The sequence below is a fragment of the Sardina pilchardus genome, chromosome 10 (genome assembly GCF_963854185.1).
Source record: "Sardina pilchardus chromosome 10, fSarPil1.1, whole genome shotgun sequence".
In the NCBI taxonomy this organism is placed as follows: domain Eukaryota; kingdom Metazoa; phylum Chordata; class Actinopteri; order Clupeiformes; family Clupeidae; genus Sardina; species Sardina pilchardus.
In genome coordinates, this window is record NC_085003.1 from 6830458 (window position 1) to 6849074 (window position 18617).

At 43.3% G+C, this 18617-nt stretch overlaps 2 protein-coding genes across 2 annotated transcripts; both read left to right on the forward strand.

Annotated features, from left to right (window-relative positions):
* The first annotated feature begins 254 nt into the window (after nucleotides 1–254).
* Nucleotides 255–1688, forward strand: kcna6a (potassium voltage-gated channel, shaker-related, subfamily, member 6 a). Its single transcript, XM_062547498.1, has one exon. It carries the CDS (start codon nucleotides 255–257, stop codon nucleotides 1686–1688), a length of 1434 nt encoding a protein of 477 aa, XP_062403482.1.
* Nucleotides 1689–6769: 5081 nt separating this feature from the next.
* kcna1a (potassium voltage-gated channel, shaker-related subfamily, member 1a) lies at nucleotides 6770–11144 on the forward strand. The gene is made up of 2 exons (XM_062548273.1): nucleotides 6770–7157; nucleotides 7786–11144. The coding sequence occupies exon 2, from the start codon at nucleotides 7811–7813 to the stop codon at nucleotides 9284–9286; it is 1476 nt and encodes a 491-aa protein (XP_062404257.1). The 5' UTR covers nucleotides 6770–7157; nucleotides 7786–7810; the 3' UTR covers nucleotides 9287–11144.
* Nucleotides 11145–18617: the final 7473 nt, after the last annotated feature.

An 18617-nucleotide genomic window follows, 5' to 3' on the forward strand; every position in this document is an offset into this window, starting at 1 on the left:
TTCATGCTTTTCTGACTGTGCTGTCGCAGTCCCATGCGACACAAGTTGAGAGACATGGTTCAGAGGAAGTGAAAACGAAAAAAAAAGAAAGAAAAATAAGTTGAACAAATCTGTAACCTGCTATACGTAGGTTGAATTTCCGTCCTTGTTTCGACAAAACCGCCAAACTGGCAGGATTTACCAAAAGTTGGTGGGGTGAGGCTTACGGGCTGGGGCCGTTAAGGAGCGACTCGCGTTACTCTCGAGGGCCAAAGATGACGGTGGGGTGCCCAGAAGTCCGTGATGAGATTGTGACGGTCAACCCAATACAACCAGATGGAAGCGATTTGGAGCGAGATGATCAGGAATGCAGCGAGCTGGTGGTGATCAACATATCTGGCCTGCGTTTCGAGACCCAGGTCAAAACTCTTGCACGATTCCCGAACACTCTATTGGGGAATCCGCGTAAAAGGATGCGCTATTTTGACCCGGTGAAAAATGAGTTCTTTTTCGACAGGAACCGACCCAGCTTCGATGCCATCCTATACTATTATCAGTCTGGAGGACGTCTCCGGAGGCCTATCAATGTGCCAGTTGATATGTTCATGGACGAAATTAAATTTTATGAGATCGAAGATGGTGTGCTTGATAGTTTTCTTGATGACGAGGGTTTGACAAAAGAAGAACAACGACCAATGCCAACAAACGAACTTCAGCGTCAACTATGGCTTATGTTTGAATATCCCGACAGTTCTGGAGCGGCAAGGATTATTGCTATAGTCTCCGTACTGGTCATTTTGATATCTATTGTAATATTTTGTTTGGAAACGTTGCCAGAGTTCAGAGAAGATAGTAATGTATTCAGTAACCACCTTCTGAATGGGACAACTGATGGAGAAAAGCTAAATCCGTTCACAGATCCATTTTTTATATTGGAGACTCTGTGTATAGTGTGGTTTTCCTTTGAATTTTTGGTGAGATTCCTGGCATGTCCTAGCAAGACTACTTTCTATAAAGACTTAATGAATGTGATTGATATTGTGGCTATTGGGCCATATTTCGTAACTCTGGGTTTGGAGCTAGCAGAATTCGAAGGAGGTCATCAACAGACCGCGTCATTGGCCATTCTGAGAGTTATCCGTTTGGTGAGAGTGTTTCGCATCTTCAAACTCTCCCGCCACTCCAAAGGTCTCCAGATTCTGGGGCGGACCCTACGCGCAAGCATGAGAGAACTCGGTCTCTTGATTTTCTTCCTCATCATTGGCATCGTATTGTTCGCAAGTGCAGTGTTCTTCGCAGAAGTTGACGACCCAGCAGCTGGGTTCCCGAGCATCCCTGACTCGTTCTGGTGGGCAGTTGTGACTATGACGACCGTGGGATATGGAGACATGAGCCCAGTGACCATTGGAGGAAAATTAGTAGGATCCATGTGTGCCATTGCTGGTGTGCTAACTATTGCCCTGCCCGTGCCAGTCATCGTATCAAATTTTAGCTATTTCTATCGCAGGGAAAACGATAAGGAGGATAACAGAGAATACGTCCATGTCACATGCGCTCGGGAAGGGTCATTTCATGTCGAAATGAAGGAAAGCGATAGTAAGACCTCTCTCATTCATTCTGAAATGATTGAAGATGACGATTTGGATATATCTAGATACACCAACCTCAGTTCTCTGGAGACTTACACTGGGAAGCTGACAGATGTCTGAGAGTACACACAACTCTTCAACTTTTCTGTGTTGACAGTTTTGACTTTTGAAATGTATTACATTTTCCTCCAAAATTACCTGAAGAATTTGATACACACACACACACACACACACACACACACACACACACACACATGCAATATCCTGTGTGGCGTCATATCCTATGCCCACCTGTCCTGTGCAGAACCTTAGTAGGCCTACTCTGAATGGCACTGAAGCTGTTTTCGACGGACCTACCGTATGACATAACAAAGTGGACCCGTTCAGTCGATGTGAAAGGAGGTGCTGTTTAAAGGTAATACAGACTAAACCACCCGTGGGCCTACTGTAGCCTACGGGCCGTCTAAACACTTCTTCGTTTTACAGTGTCGGAGTGCCATTGTGTGGTGGAATGTTGAACAGCAGGTTCAAGCAACAGTAATGCCACCAACACGCTTGAATTTTCCTGAGCAGCCATCCTTCAGCCTATTTGATTAATATTGTAAGCTGCAACACCTTCATACTGCAATAAATTACACGTAACCTATAACGTGATGGCTATCGCAAACATAGTCTGAGGAAAATATAGATTTTTACTGACTTTAGACTTAGACTTCTCAGCAAGTAAGCTATGGCCTATACAACATATAGCCTACTTGACTGCGTTAAGCAGTTCCATTGCTGTGCACTTAAGTGAGAGAATGTAGACCTGTTACTGTGGTGGATATGCTAAAGCTTAACACTTTTTGACAGTTATATATTTTTTCATTACTGAACAATAAATTAAGCAATAATTTGTTGATCAGGGTTAACTACTGTGGCCTAACGAATGTGGCTTATCTCTACGTGAGGTTGCCTTTCAATGCGTTTTTGTAAAACAGCCTAATGCATCTTGTAAATTGATTCTATTTCTATTTTTTAATGTGATTTGTACAGTTACCGAAGCCTAAAGAAGCCCTTTCAATTATTCCACATGGTGTATATACATTCTTTTAACATTCTTGTTTTGTCCATCATGCCCCTATCAGGGTTTTATATCAATGTTATTTATTGATGATATACAGTACATATACATACTCATGTTACATACACTTTGGTATCATTTAGATAATGTTTCAATGCAGAGTACTCTGTTACAAAACAGCTACTGCATTAATGTGCTTAGTCATGTGATATTCAACTATACACATCACTAGTGATATTTTGACCACTGACTGAATAAGTTGCTGTTCAGTCATTTGTGTTCAACTACATGTTTCAGGTCTCGTAATGCTTGATGACCCTCAGATGAAGTTCTGGATTGGCTGAATCAGTTAGTCAGGGGCAAAGGGGGCCTGGAAAATGCCGTATTGCGGGTCCAGAGCAGTGCATGGAGATGCGTCTGTAATGAGAGATACAGCTTTAGCTGATGCGGTTATTAGATACAGTATTGGATTGCATAACTTCTTCCATAAGAAAGCACTGTCTGGAGAATAAGTTCCCCTATAGCTCTTAACAGGTTTGTTAGCACTTATCATTACACTTGAAAGAATTATGCACCTACTAATATAATACACTTTCTAACACTGCATTTGCACTTTAAAGTTATAAAAAAGAAATTGTGACATTTTGATATAAAATGTTGAACAAACATCTGATCACTCTCCCTGAGCTAAAGCCAACTTTGCATATTATCAGTCGGGTAATATTTTGCCCACTATGCAGTTCACACCTATTTATTTCCATCAGCACTAATTTCAATGTCAGAGGCCTTTGCGTCATGCTTTAGTCATACCTTATTTCAGTGTGCATATTGGAACACTAGTCACTGTGCTATCAGCAAAATATACAATGCACCCTATGCATAAATGCCTTCAGAGGTTTGTACATGAGTGCTGATTAGTTGAATCAGTGAAATGAGTTGCCACTGAAACACATCACCTTTGCCTTGACAACACAATGTGTGTAAAGAACTATTTTTTTCTAACAATGTCTGGATGTACTATTTTGATAAATAAATATTTTCTCATTTTACCATTTTGTCAAGTCCTGCATTTCTCTGCAGCAGAAAACGACGCCAGAAGGCACCCCGTTTGTGTAATGTCCTCTTCTTGCTGCAACCACACGGCCTACTGTAGGTGTTGACATTCACAGCTTGGTGGATTTGACAGTGACCAAGTGTCAGGGTAATGGCTGTCCATCTGTCTGGTAATGAAGATGGCCGTGGCTGCAGCGGGGACCTTCAGGGAAGATGCCGACGGGACACTTTCCGTAAGAGCGGTGGCTCTGCCTGAAGTCTGCATGACTCAGCAGCTGCAAGCTGCCCCATCTGACACCCCTCGGATTCAGTCTCTTCAGCGGACGGACAATGATCCGAGCTATGAGAGCATTTGAGGGTCATTCGCACTGGCATTGTATCAGTCTGTTTTTCTGGGATAAACAGTCTTCTGTGAATTAGGCTTTCTCTCTATCAAAGGGCATGGAGAGAGTGCCTTACTCTACATTCATTTCTAACCTGGAAAAAGTACTCTTTAGGGATGGACTGTATACACTCTTTAAAAACAGTGGTCAGTTTGTATTGGAATCATCTAATAAATCTAAAGCATGTCATCAGTGCACTCCACTGGTAGTGTTCTAAGACATTCTAATGAGTGGTAGGAACATCTACTCAAAATATATAGCTGCAGACTTGATTATTAATCCCAAAGAGCAACTACAATTCTTCATATGCATATCAGTGCATTGCAAATATTAGCATTATTGTCTACACATTGTTTAAAAACACAGACAACAAAAGAGAATGCTACGTGAAAACATATTTGTCCTGGCCTATGACACCTGCTCAAAGCACTTAAAAGCTCAGCATTGTAGACTACAATACCATGTCTCAGTCTGACCATTACTTCACCAAACATGCATAAATCATAGGTTAATCCATTTAACCATTACATATGCACAGAACTTCTTAGATGGTGAATCTTTTATTATGCAATGAGTTAGAGTGTTAGAATAAAGGAAGGGAATAACACAATGTGACAGGATGCTTGTGTTTTTGTTTCATTCTCACACTCTAACACTTAGTCTTCTCAACATTACCAAATGAAGACTACTCCTTCAATGAAACGCTCAAGGAGCCCAAGACACAAATTAGGGCTGCTGAGGTGCTCATATTCCTCAAAATAAACAAGCAAGTTCCCAGCGTCCCATTTAATTCCACTGCACAAGACTCACTGTTCAGCACAAGTAGCATTTGTGCCTGATGGATTATGTAACGGGTCACTTTCCACTGGCTTCAACCAACTCGCCACCCTGCCTTAGCTATGGAACTGGACTTAATGCTGCTGTAATGCCATGACGTTCTCAGAGAGGCCATAGAATGTCAACTCCTATCAGTGGTCATAGCAAAATAGAGAAAGAAAAAAACATATGACCTGCTCTTTGCGCATTTTCAGAGTACTGCACACATTCATTTAGTGGTGCTAAACCACAAGGTAATTTTACAGGTTTTAATATTTTAAAAGCCTGTCCGCAAAGAAGTGTTAAAAGGTCATAGAGAAAAGTATACCATAACATGGATGACTAAGTATATCATTACAGACATGGTGACAAGGCAAGCCAAGTATGTGTTCTTTATGTTGTCATCATGCTTCTCAGATGATTAGATGCTGGCTAGAGAAAATCAAGCCCAACAGCTGCACCAATCCTCTGACCTGGTAGAGTTCAGATTGTGCCAAAACATAACCTAACATAACTTAATCTATTAGATTGACAGTGTTTGTCCTCTGACCAATGGCACTGAAAAGTTAAATTAAGTTAGATACAAATTCAAATAAATTATTTGCATTGCCACAAGGGACATAGCTGTTTAAGTGCTCTGTGTTGCAAGTAATTGTTCATGTTGGAATGCTGTATTTTTTAAAAAAAAATTATGGCCTACTGGTGTGCATGGGTCTGTCTAAAGCATGATACTTTAATTTCCGTCTGCCGATCGATACTCTTGATTTCACTTAAGAACATGGACATTTTGGCTCCATCTACTGGTTTACAAGCGCTGAATAGTTCTTCAGGTATCTGCAATATTCCACTGTAGTGACCTTACGGTCATATTGAATAACTGATCGGAATACAGATAACTATGCCGGTGTGAAAGAACAGAGGTAGGGCAAAATGGTCTGTTTCAGCACCGCGGACAGCGACGCGCAACCGTTATCTCCTCTCAGAGAACTACAGAGGAACTCAACTTTAAGACATAGTGCAAATTGTATTACATGCCTATTCTAATAGCAGTTTAAACACGTAAGAGACGTAAATTAAGGACTGCTTACCCAATTATCTACCCTTTGATAAGTTCTCAATTTGGCTGTGATGTCTCGCTTTCTCTGTCTTTCACGCCCACAGTCTCTAACACACCCACACACAAACATACACACAGGAACCACGTAACGAACACGTGCAACTTGAAAAGTGACTAGTTCAGAATCTCCAAGTCACTGACAGATCGTCCGATGCGGCACTGTGTGATTCCCGGCATACCCCTGAAAGTGTGTAGGCTACTGCTGTGCTATAGCATACCGCTGTCTCTCTATTGTGAATATTGGTCAGGGTGTGTTTAATACCTGCACGTAAACGGCGGATTAGATACTGCGCCAGTGCTGGCACATAAATGCTCTTGTTTTTGTGGTGTGGAAGGCACTTGTGGCAACGTGCGTTAGTACAACCGTTCTGCATTGCGTCGAATACCCTCCCCCTCCTTCTCTTTCTCAAAAGCTCTCTCCCCCTCTCCCTACCCTCCCACTCTCTCTCTTTCTCTCTCTCTCTCTCTCTCTCTCTCTCTCTCTCTCTCTCTCTCTCTCTCTCTCCTCTCTCTGCCCCCTCGCATGTTCAACACAGCACAATATACTGGTGCACATTATTAAGGAATTATTTTTTTCATCCTTCTATTGATTCTCCCCTTTGAGCATCCTTCATCTCCACCCTTTGACAGTATGTTGAGCTGCAACAGACCTTGCTCGTCATCTTGTCTACTCGTAAGAGCACATTTTGCTGATGCGGTAATGTCTGGAAATGGCAGGGGTTCGCTTATTGCCCCTTAATGTATCTCCCCCCTGAGTTGCAGCATTAGAGTTCCTCGTGCAGTAGGCTATAAGCCATTCTAGCCGCACTTGCCGCTGCACTACCCAGGCTGGACGTTGCGGCTTCAGCATTCTTTTACATTGCAGCGTCCAACCTTCGTCAATATGACTTTTCTGCTCGTTGGGGGACGCAAAGAGTTTGATTTGAAGTCTTTTGAGAATTAATTTATTTGAGCTTCGGAAAAATAACTCGTGTGAGGACACGAACATGCCATGAACTTCAACCAGGATTACAGGCACACCGAGAAGCACGACTCCGAAGAGATGTAAAGTGTTCATGTACCCTATAGACATATATACACAGGAGAAAGGGTGCATCAGCGTTGGATGAGTGCACCAACGGACGCATTCCAGCAGTATCCCTAAAGATCAAGCGGAGGTAAGGTATGCATGCGTGTACTAAGTCACTCACATGTTCATCCGGTCATAAGCGTCAATAGCGTGTATGTTTTAGCCTACTGCCATAAATGTCTACAGAACTGCAGCCACTTTGGATTATGCTGCATGGAGAAGGTTATCGGAGCTTCCGTGGATTGACACAGTCAAGGAGATTAGATGCTAGGGAATAATAGGCTATCTGACATCACCTTTTCAAGATTATTTGAATATTATATTAGTATTATCCTTTCTTAACGTACAACAATTAGCCACTGTGTTCTTCCTGGGTGGATAGGCTAATTATGCAAATGCGGAAATAATGGCAACAAGCAAAGTAACATTAAATAAATAAATAATACTCCATAGAGTGAAATTGCTGAGTTAGCAAATATCGCAGCTATTCGATCCATTCGCTCTGACTGGGTGACAGAGGCAGCAGGCGAAAGGCAGCAATGGTCGAGTCAGCGAGAACTGCAGTGGGGCCGCACTGAGGCAGAGGCAGCTATCCCCTCACCCGGGGACCGAGACAGCTCAGAGGGGTGGGGAATCTCGGAGGAAGGGGGAGAATTTCTTATGGGGAATTAGATGTCTGGTTTGTCAAACTAACCGCAATCCCGCAATTCCTGCAGTGTTCCTCCCACGCCGACCTGCAGGATGACCGTAGTGCCCGGAGACAACATGGATGAGACCTCAGCAGTGCCGGGGCACCCTCAGGACACCTACCCCCCGGACCACGATGACCACGAATGCTGTGAGAGGGTGGTTATCAACATAGCGGGGCTGCGCTTCGAGACCCAACTTAAAACTCTCTCGCAGTTCCCTGAGACGCTGTTAGGTAATCCCAAGAAGAGGATGCGCTACTTTGATCCCCTGAGAAATGAGTACTTCTTCGACAGGAATCGTCCTAGTTTCGACGCAATACTCTACTACTACCAGTCCGGAGGCAGGCTGCGGAGGCCGGTGAACGTACCCTTGGATATGTTCTCAGAGGAAATTAAGTTTTACGAACTGGGGGTAGACGCCATGGAGAGATTTCGAGAGGATGAGGGCTTTATACGGGAGGAGGAGCGCCCATTGCCAGAAAAGGAGTTTCAGCGACAGATCTGGCTACTTTTTGAGCACCCCGAGAGCTCAGGACCGGCCAGGGGGATTGCTATTGTGTCTGTGATGGTCATTTTGATCTCCATCGTCATATTTTGTTTGGAGACTTTACCTGAACTGAAAGAAGACCCCAGGGGTCGTATGGAGACTGTAGGCAACACCACTTTCTATTACAAGCCAAACATCTTGACCGACCCGTTCTTCATTATCGAGACTTTGTGCATCATATGGTTCTCGTTTGAACTGATAGTGCGCTTCTTTGCCTGTCCGAGCAAGGCGGCCTTCTTCAAGAATATGATGAACACTATCGATATAGTGGCCATCATACCATACTTCATAACACTGGGCACAGAGCTGGCCGATGATCCTGAAACTAACGACGGAAAGGGTGAACAGGCGACATCGTTGGCCATTCTCAGGGTGATACGTCTGGTGAGAGTGTTTAGGATCTTCAAGCTGTCAAGGCATTCGAAAGGGCTGCAGATTTTGGGACAAACCCTAAAGGCCAGTATGAGGGAGCTCGGATTGCTCATCTTCTTCCTGTTCATCGGCGTCATCCTGTTCTCCAGCGCAGTGTACTTCGCAGAGGCCGAGGAAGCGGAATCGCACTTCACAAGCATCCCGGACGCATTCTGGTGGGCCGTTGTCTCCATGACCACAGTTGGCTATGGGGACATGGTTCCAGTGACCATAGGTGGCAAGATAGTCGGTTCCCTATGCGCCATTGCAGGTGTGCTGACAATTGCGCTTCCGGTGCCTGTCATCGTATCCAACTTCAACTACTTCTATCACAGGGAGACAGAGGGAGAGGAGCAGGCTCAACTCCTCAATGTTAGCAATCCAAACATTGCGTCAGACACCTCCAGTCGCCGTAGCTCCTCGACCGTAAGCAAATCAGAGTACATGGAAATTGACGGTGACATAAACAACAGTATCGACAATTTTAGGGAAGCCAACCTGAGAACTGGCAACTGCACTATCACTAATCAAAACTGTGTGAACAACACCAAGCTCCTATCCGATGTTTAGAAGAAAGCAGGGACTTAAGAAACTGGTGATCATACTAATCACACGAATGCTTCATTTACCTCCTTAGAGAGCCCTTGCAATGCGACTACTATATTCCGCAAAAGAAAGAAAAGAAAAAAAAACACAATGAAAAGAATCAAGCCGTTAGATATTCGAAAGTTAGTAGCTGTTATTAATTTTCAAAAAAAGAATACTTCCAGTACATAAAAATAACCCCCCATGTAACACACATAAGCGCGCACCAACAGGCAAAAGTCTGGCACTTACGAGGACCCTTGGTGGTTGTTCTAACCAGCATCCACGAAGGGGTTTTTAAAATGATATGCATGGAATACAGATACCATTTCAGTAACTTGCACAGTGCATCCTGGAGAAAATGCATCCAAACTACCCTGCCCTGCAGAGGAAGAGGCGCAACGCTCGGCAGGGTCTGATTGACGACTTCCTGATAGGTGGTCTCCTTCCAGTAAGAGGATATACCGACCAGCAAAGCACCTTATACAGACGTGACTGAATACCTGCTGGGATGCTACAGAGGACCAAGTCCTCGACCCATGAACATCCGCAATGCTGCTATTTTTCAGCAGATGCTGTACTTAAGATATCACCAAGTGATTCAATGCCATGCCCTTTAGATGCAAGACAGCACAATGACAAAAGGAGCTTCACGTTAGCATGTTCAGATTCTTATCATTTTGATAATGGCATGCTTGGGACATTATCTCATTTAAGAGCGCTTTTTTTTCTTTTTGGACCTTTCTTCCATCTCCCCTACCATCTACTTCCATGGAAAGTGCACTGGATCGTTATGATTTGAAATGCTTATCATTTATGAGTATTTAAGGACTGAATGTTAAACCTTAAGGGAACAGTAACTCAATGAGATCATAGCATGTTAGAAAATAACCTGCATTATGGCCTACTCGAACTAAGGTACTATGTATCCTAGTATATTTAATGCATGACATCAATATTATACAGCTTGTTGCAATTTAGGCACCTCTTATAGGTGCCCATGTTACTGTCAGGGAAATAGGGACATGGAATCCCACATTTTCTGAAATGTGACAAAAATATATGCAAGCCCATCTCGGGAATGCAGACCTTCTTATTTAAAAAGTAGTCAAAGAAGCTGAGGAAAATATTATCAAAAATGCATATACTCATACTAAGCACCTGTTAAAATCAGTATAACGTCAATAATACAGTGCATGGGCCTCTCTCAACAAGTAAAACGAAATGTAAATATAATTCATGCTTTCGATATTTGCCGTCAAATTTAGGCCATTGTGATGTTCAAAGTATCTAAATTACTTGATTTATTTAATAATGTCAGGAAACATTGCAAAGAGAACAAGTCAGAATTATGAACATAGGTTGCTAGTGCCTTTGTGCCTCTCAACGACTGGATAGGTGAAAGTGCCTCAGTGTACGACTGATTGACATCATGACAAAAGTGCAGCACAGTGCAGTTTATGCTGGAGCGCTAATGGGAGTGAAATAGTTCAGTCACAACAATGACCTTCTGCCTCCTTTTCAAAGCTTTCACACAAGTGCAAGTTTTACCTCTGGGAAGTGAAACTTTTGCGCTGAGTTGTAAATAATGTTAAACAACGCGGAGTAACTATTTTGGATGGCCATGACGGGCAGTTAAGATATTCCAGGTGTTATCCTTATACTTGTCTGTGTAAAAGGAGAGTACGTGTTCCATAGAGATTAATCGCCCTGAGCATCGGGTGGGTGCATTCCGAGTTGAGAAGGCGTTCAACATGACACGTGGTTGTCACGCACAACTTGACCTTTTCATGTCGTAATGCACCTGAACTTGTCTATGGGGGAAAAAAAAAATCAGCGTAGGTCTCATTGATTAAGTTAATGTTGGGGTGGGTTAGGGTGGGATCCCATTAGGTTTGAATCTGCCTTGTGGATGAGTACTTTTCCGTTGTGTTCTGTTTTCTGTGCCATAAGGAGTCTACCTCAGTGAGGTTACTGCAGAGCTTACTGCAGCGCTTGAATATGCTCACCATCTTACTTTCTACATCCATGTGCAAAATGGCCAGCCATGTACTGTATTCCAATAGAAAAGAAAACCCCACACCTGCCCAAAGGAAAGGTCAAGAAGCTCAGAGAGTGATTACATGCCTACTGTACCCCTTCCCCTTAATGCCCCCTTGCCCTTTCAGCTGCACACAATCAAAAGCTTAGCTTTGCTCTAGTGTTACTGTTGTTGTTCTTAATTAACTCTGATCAGTGCTATTATTCTCACTTGATTTGACATCAACTGGTTTCTACTTCTCAGACAGAAAAGCAAAGACATGTATGGCCGGTCAGACCTTACAGTCAGATGCACAGAAACACTGAGATACTACACGTTTATGTTCTGCGTTTGATTTTATAGTGCCTGCAAGGAATGTGTATTGTTGTCTTACCCCTGAAAGAATGAAATGGATGAAATGTTGACAGCCATGCTGAAAGTGAGGTTACTTCTGATACAGAAAGGGCTTAAGAAGGCAGACTGTTTTTTATGCACTTTTTAAATATCTAAAACATGACAGACAAGATTCTTACCATTGCTTTTCTGCAACACAGCAGTTTTCTGTTTCTGTGAAATGTCTGAATGGGCTGTAAGATGTCTCAAAGGAGTCCTAAGAGTAACTTCTTACTGACTGTAGTTTTTGCAATGGTGAAGAGAAATCAAATAACAAACTGCTACTGGTCATTTAAAATAGGTAGATGTAGTGTGTTGGTGGGACTGCAGGTTGAAGACAAATAGTTTGTCTACTATCAGCCATCATAACATCATCCCTTTGACTTGTTGGCTTTTTTGCTCTGTACAATAGCATTGTAACACAAGTTATGTCACCATGGTCCATGAATGGCCGATAAAAATACCCCTTGGTTGTCAGAGTACATCAGCAGGGAAGGCTAGCCAAGAAGCAGGGGTATGGTGCTGTAAAATAAAACCATCTGGACGATGCATTCTGACAAACCATGTAATAGCAATAGAGACTACATATCATTTAGTTGTGCTCCCCTATGACAAAATGAGAAACACTAGTTAAAAAGATACAACAGACGTACTGTGATGGTTGTAAACATACGTATGTGCCCAATGATGAAGGAAAGTTTGTAAAGATGACAGCAGAGCATTTGTATGAAACACTTCTTATTGAAACATATAGGATTGGTGTTTTGCTGAGCTGATCTCCTAAATCTGTTGAATTGTGTCAGTTTAGAGGAAATGTTGGGGATCAGTGAGGGACAAATGAACCAAAGTCAAACCCTCTGATAGGTCTACTCGTACTGTACATCTCTGTACCCTCCGCTGTGACTGTGTTGAGTGTGAATGTTGGTGTCAGAGACAGTGGAAAAGGATGTTTAGATTTTTTACAAATCTTGGCATTAATAAGCCTTGCTGGGTCCAAAGACTGATTCAATTACACATGTGCTGACATATCTGAAAAAAAAAACACATAAATACCACAAAATGCTTATAAAAAAAATGTTGGAAACAATAGTGCTATTTCAAACAGTCTGCTTACAAGTGATTTTTCATCCAATATAGCGTGCTGGTAGAGACACTTAATGCATATCCCAAGAAAAGATGAAGAAGTCATGTATTCTAGATGTGGCCTTCTGAGGACATTACAAGATTTATTTTCTTTTTTTGTTCACCTCTGTGGCCTCATTTTTGCTATTATATTTTATTTTAATGTCACTATTATGAATAATACATGTGCTTCAGACAAACCATATGAGACTTACAGAGAGTCCATATGATAAGCCATGACTAAAAGAGAAAGCAAACCACAAATAATATTATAATATATTATATTGAATAAAGTGAAAAAGGCATTAGTGAAACTGGTTATTCTCTTTGCTTTATTTAAATGTCACCAAAGCTTCATTCAAACACCGGAAATCAAAGAAAGACGTCATCATCCAACCTTCCTGTAAAGATAACCGACTTAACAGCAACCTTACAGCTCTGATCGTAAATCTGCATGGTCAATGAAAGGCTGCATGAGCTTAGTCTTTCAACAACTTAGGATCAGCTTCGTTGCGGTTGCTTCATGTTAAAAGCCCTTGCTGTCATCAGCACGTTGTTTTTGTTCTCAAACCCATTCTTATCATTTGGACATTTTCTTCACTTTCTTTTCCTCAAAGGAATTCTCTATCGGCAGGTCTGTGCTACAGACTTTAATGTTGTTGATACATGTAAGTGCACATTATTTGTGTTGGATGAGGTCTAGTGGCGATGAGGGCCTAAAGATGAGCTTTAGATTGATATGAATGTGCTTTGTTGGATTTCAATGAAACATAGTTATGAATGCCTAGAGGGGTGCCTTTGGAATGAGCCTTGCCTGTAGGACTCCCCCCCTTTCCTCTCCCAGGTTCATGATGGACTATCTGTTCCACCACTCTTCCACAGATTCCACATACCAACTGTATGGAAACATGACTGGTATGACATGTTTGCTGCCATCATTGCTTTTGAATTTTCTTTGAGCAAGGATTTGGTTGTGTGTGTTCATTTTGTCAGATGCTGACCAATGCCTGGTCTGTGATCTATGCAAGGGTGTTTATTTTCTTATGTCACTTTTGAGTTGATCATACATTTAACTCAATAAATTTTTAAGGATCTGAGTCCTGTCAAAGCCACTCTCTGGTGTAATGTGATCTGTGGGTGTGCATGCGTAAAGCTGTTGTGATGTGCTTTAATAGACCACGGTAATTAACATAGCGTCTGTCATTAATCATAGATGCTATCAAGAAAGTTTCATATGCGCTTAATGATGTCAGAATGAAGTCAGAAGTTTTCCATTAGAATGTGAGCACAGTGCGCAATTCTCAGAAGTAATGAATCATTATTCGCCAACATCTCACATCATTTGGTTAATTAGGTTGAAAAAAAGTGCTCACACTGCAACTTTTAAGTGAGAATAATGTTTTGTCAACTCAGGTGCAGCTGTTGAGTATGGCAAGATGCTTTCAAACTGAATAAGGCAAGAAAATTGTGCCACCTTTTGAATCTAGAGAACACTCTAAGATGAGATGTGTCAAAATGACATTGTGTGTGAGCTCAGGGACAACACGATTTTGTGTTCATTTCGTGTAGCAACAACAACAACAACAAAAACAAGCAAACAAACAAACAAAAAGGTACATCTTTTCGCAGGTTTTGTTGTTTTGAGAACTCTGTTTTTCACCCAGCCAGCCACACAATTGCTGTGTTGAAATAGACACAAAATGTGTCGTCCCTGAGCACACACAGAAAATGTGTTAAAATGACACATCTTTTTTAGAGTGAATAGTGAAAAGATCCATCATATATTCCAGAGAGAAATTCAGGTAATGTTGTGTGGTTATGGGTGAGGCAAGAAACAATATCACACAGCAGAATAATGACAGAATGCCTTGGACTATGAAGTGCAGCACACAGCAAAATGGATGAATGAATACCAACACAATTGTCCTATTGCAGATTTCTCTGTTAAGGTATATGGGTATTTGAAATCTCCCTCAATATACATGCAAATGTACAATATGTGTGTGTGTGTGTGTGTGTGTGTGTGTGTGTGGTACCCCTACGTTTACGCATATGTTTGGTTTGCGAGGGCTGGAGTGAGTGTTCGTCCTTTGCGTTGCCCTCCGGAGCTGCAGCACTCTCTTCCCCTGCAGGCTCAGGGGTGGGGTAGAAGCTGGCAGAGGGCCCAGTGTTTCTCCTAAGCAGTCAACGAAGACAGAGGGAGAGGGAGAGAGAGAGGGAAATGGGGGGAGGGGGGGGGGGGTGTGAAGGGGGGATGGAGACTAAAAGAGAATATGTGTGTGTGTGTGTGTGTGTGTGAGAGAGAGAGAGAGAGAGAGAGAAAGAGGTGGAGATGAGAGAGAGGAGGTAGTGTACGTGTGGGTGTAGGCAAGAGAATCACAGCTCTAGCTTTGAACCAAGGGTATGTTGACGTCCCGTTCTACCCCGGATTTCCCCCCCAATGGCAACACACCGGTGCCATACCTGAACTACACGCTGTCAAGACGAGACACCTACAGACTTCACTCTGAGCACTGCACACTAAAACAGTAAGTAGATGTGTATTTGAACAATACATGTTTTCATCTCAACAAAAGAATAGCCCCAAATGACTGAAATATGATTTTTTTCCGAACAATACAAGTTAATTTTGTCATCAATCATCATCATCATTTGTCTTCACAGAAAAACAATAGAGTTAAATCTGCGTTTGTGAATAATGTGAAACATTAGCAGAAAACAATCCCCTGCTTCGGTCATTCCAACATCGTTTACGATTCTGATCTTAAACCTCAAGATCCAAAACGTCCTTTGTGTGTCTCCCTAATTCAGACTTCTTACCAGATGCCTGTGGCAGGCCTGGGCGTACGAGGGGGTTGGCTTGGTTTGTGGGCTGGTTTCTTAACACCCTCTGATGGAAGGCAAACACACACACAAACAAACAGTGAATAACACATCCTCTCCCCCTCCATCTAGCAGGCTACAGTGGTGTTGCCTTTGAGTAATGCGTCTCACGTTGTCAGTCATCCTTCTGGCTCTCCACAGCTAGGCTGATGCCTATCACAGCACTCCATGAGACCACTTAATGGATTACATAGTGGCACTGACCCCCTCCTTCCTCCCTCCCTCTCTCTCTCTCTCACACACACACACACTCACACACACACACACATGAAAAACAAAGGCAGGCTGAGTGGGAGCGTGCTGTTTTCCCTGAGTCAGGACTCTGACACACTCGATATTCCGAGCGAATCGATCTCTTCAAAGACAGACTTGCACTACATATCCCTTTTATACGGAAAAGCTGTGCGAATCCTGTCAACATCCTCCGAAAAGTTTCCCCGGGCCCTGAGCGCAGTCCTAATAATGGCCAGGCTGTCATTAACCTCCAGCGTGACATTAGCCTTCACACAGAGCCAAAGGCTGCGCTATCTCGCCCAGGTGGCACTGAATTGGACAATGAGACGTAATATGAGCCATAACCCTTTCGGCTTGCTGTCCTATATAAGCCGCTGCACTATTTTTCGCCTGCATCCAATCTGCTGGCAGTGCAGTGCAGTGCGTTACATGTGGAGGGGCAGATGTGCTGGCCATAACCTCAGGATGCAAAGACAACTGGATGCATCTCCCATGTGTAAATCAGCATTTAGAAAGCCTATTTCCTGGTGGAGGCTAAACACCCCTCATCATCATGTCTCTCTCTCTCTCTCTCTCTCTCTCGCTCTCTCTCTCTAACTCTCGTTCACACAGTGCTTCCTTTCGTCTTTGCATTATCTCCATAATGCTGTTGTCAGCCATGTTTAATAATTAAGGGCACGTCCATCATTTCATCCATCTTGCGTTGTGCAAATGGCTTCTGTCAAACCCAAGCCAGTGAAATGGGCCTCTGTTGCCCTCTGAAAGACCTGGGCTACTTCCCTAATAACACAACAGAGATCAGAGGAGGGCGGTCCACAAAGAGATAGATTGAAGAAGACAACTAGGTAAATAAATAAATAAGAAACAATGAAAGAAAGCAGGAGAGAGAGAGAGAGAGCATATAGTAAATATGCTTTCATAATGTCTGTTTTGATTATAGAGTTTGTATAGCATGCATGATAACATATACAGCATTCTAACACATGCAAAACCACCATCTCATTTAGCTGCCCCATCCACCCTTTGTTGTCATGTCGTCATCTCTTTGTCTGTCTCTGATGGGACAGCGTGAGTGTTTCTGCCCCGCGCGACCTTGCTCTGTCCGGACTGCAGCTCTCGCCTCCCGCCCCTCCTTCCAGGGTGCAGAGCCAGAAGAGAACAGGAGGGGAGAAGAGAGAGCCGGAACCTGCCCGCCTTCCCCTACAGAGCCCTGGCTTACTGAGAGAGAAGGAGGGAGAGAGAGAGAGAGAGAGAGAGAGAGACAACACACAACACATTTCTGTTTCATTCATTCCAAAAGATCCCTGGACGTTTCACAAGAGCGACAGCAGGAAGTCGTGAAGGACAAGTATTAGCATAAAGCACACAACGAACACCAACAACGCACTTCAGACAGTCCGCCCAAGGTCAGCGGGAGACTGCAAAGCCCAGTGTAATTCAGGAGAAACAAATGGAAATCGATAGCCAGTTTTGGGTGAGAAAGGGCATCAGTGCTTGCTGATGATGCAAGGTGAATCCTAAAGTAAGTTTGGGGAGGAAAAGCTGCTCTGTGTGATGATATGGATCTGAGGTTATGTGCAGTGACATCAGTTCAGCGCAGACACAACAGCCTCTTTATGCTGATGAGGTTTCCTTTGATGATATAACATTTGGACGACATTGAACCTCCAGTAGTAATTTTTGGATAGAGATCAAATGCATCCAACAAGATATAGGGAAATGTAACACACTGTTGGTATATCATTATTTCGTTATAGCTGTTTGTGTCATCCTTGTCCCTTCAAAATGTCAGCGACCAGTTAAAAATACTATCCATGCCCTTCATTTGAGATCCTTACTTATTCATCTAGATGAATTACTGCTTATTATTATATAATTTCTATAATAATGAGTATATGATTACATTAATGATTGCTTATATAATTGACTTATTAAGCAGCTATACACACCATCACTAACGTCATTGTCACTGTAGAGGATCACATTATCTCACTGCTGACCACACTTATATGAAAAAATGACCAATCTTCACTGTTCCCCAGCTTTGTATCAGCACAGCACAGCACAGCGCTGGGCTACTTGATAGTGTTTTTCCATCACTCTCTTTTCTCTGTCACCTACAGGGAAATTGTCCAACCCCTGGTGCATTAAGGTCGGATAATGCCTCAGGTAGCGGTGTGAATGGTCGCTCTCTCCACTCTCCGTGTCTAATTTGGGCGGCGAGGCTTCCTCTTCCCCGCACTGGTGAAGCCCCTCCCTGCCCTGATCACATGGCACCGGCTCCAGCACCAGCAGCAGTGAGAGCAGCCCAGCAGGGCCCTCTCCTCTCCTCTCCTCTCCTCTCCTCTCCTCTCCTCTCCTCTCCTCTCCTCTTCTCTCCTCTCCTCTCCTCTCCTCTCCTCTTCTCTCCTCTCCTCTCCTCTCCTCTCCTCTCTTCTCTTCTCTTCTCTTCTCTTCTCCTCTCCTCTCCTCTCCTCTCTCTCCTCTCCTCTCCTCTCCTTGCCTCTCCTCGCCTCGTCTCTCCTCTCCTCTCCTCTCCTTGCCTCTCCTCGTCTCTCCTCTCCTCTCCTCTCCTCTCCTCTCCTCTCCTCTCCTCTCCTCTCCTCTCCTCTCCTCTCCTCTCACCGGCAGCCTGAAAGTCACTCGTCTAAGGTCTCTCGTCCT

What these genes read in the sequence shown, in the direction of transcription:
- kcna6a (XM_062547498.1), top strand. Translation starts at nt 255, where the DNA reads ATGACGGTGGGGTGCCCAGAAGTCCGTGATGAGATTGTGACGGTCAAC.
- kcna1a (XM_062548273.1), top strand. Translation starts at nt 7,811, where the DNA reads ATGACCGTAGTGCCCGGAGACAACATGGATGAGACCTCAGCAGTGCCG.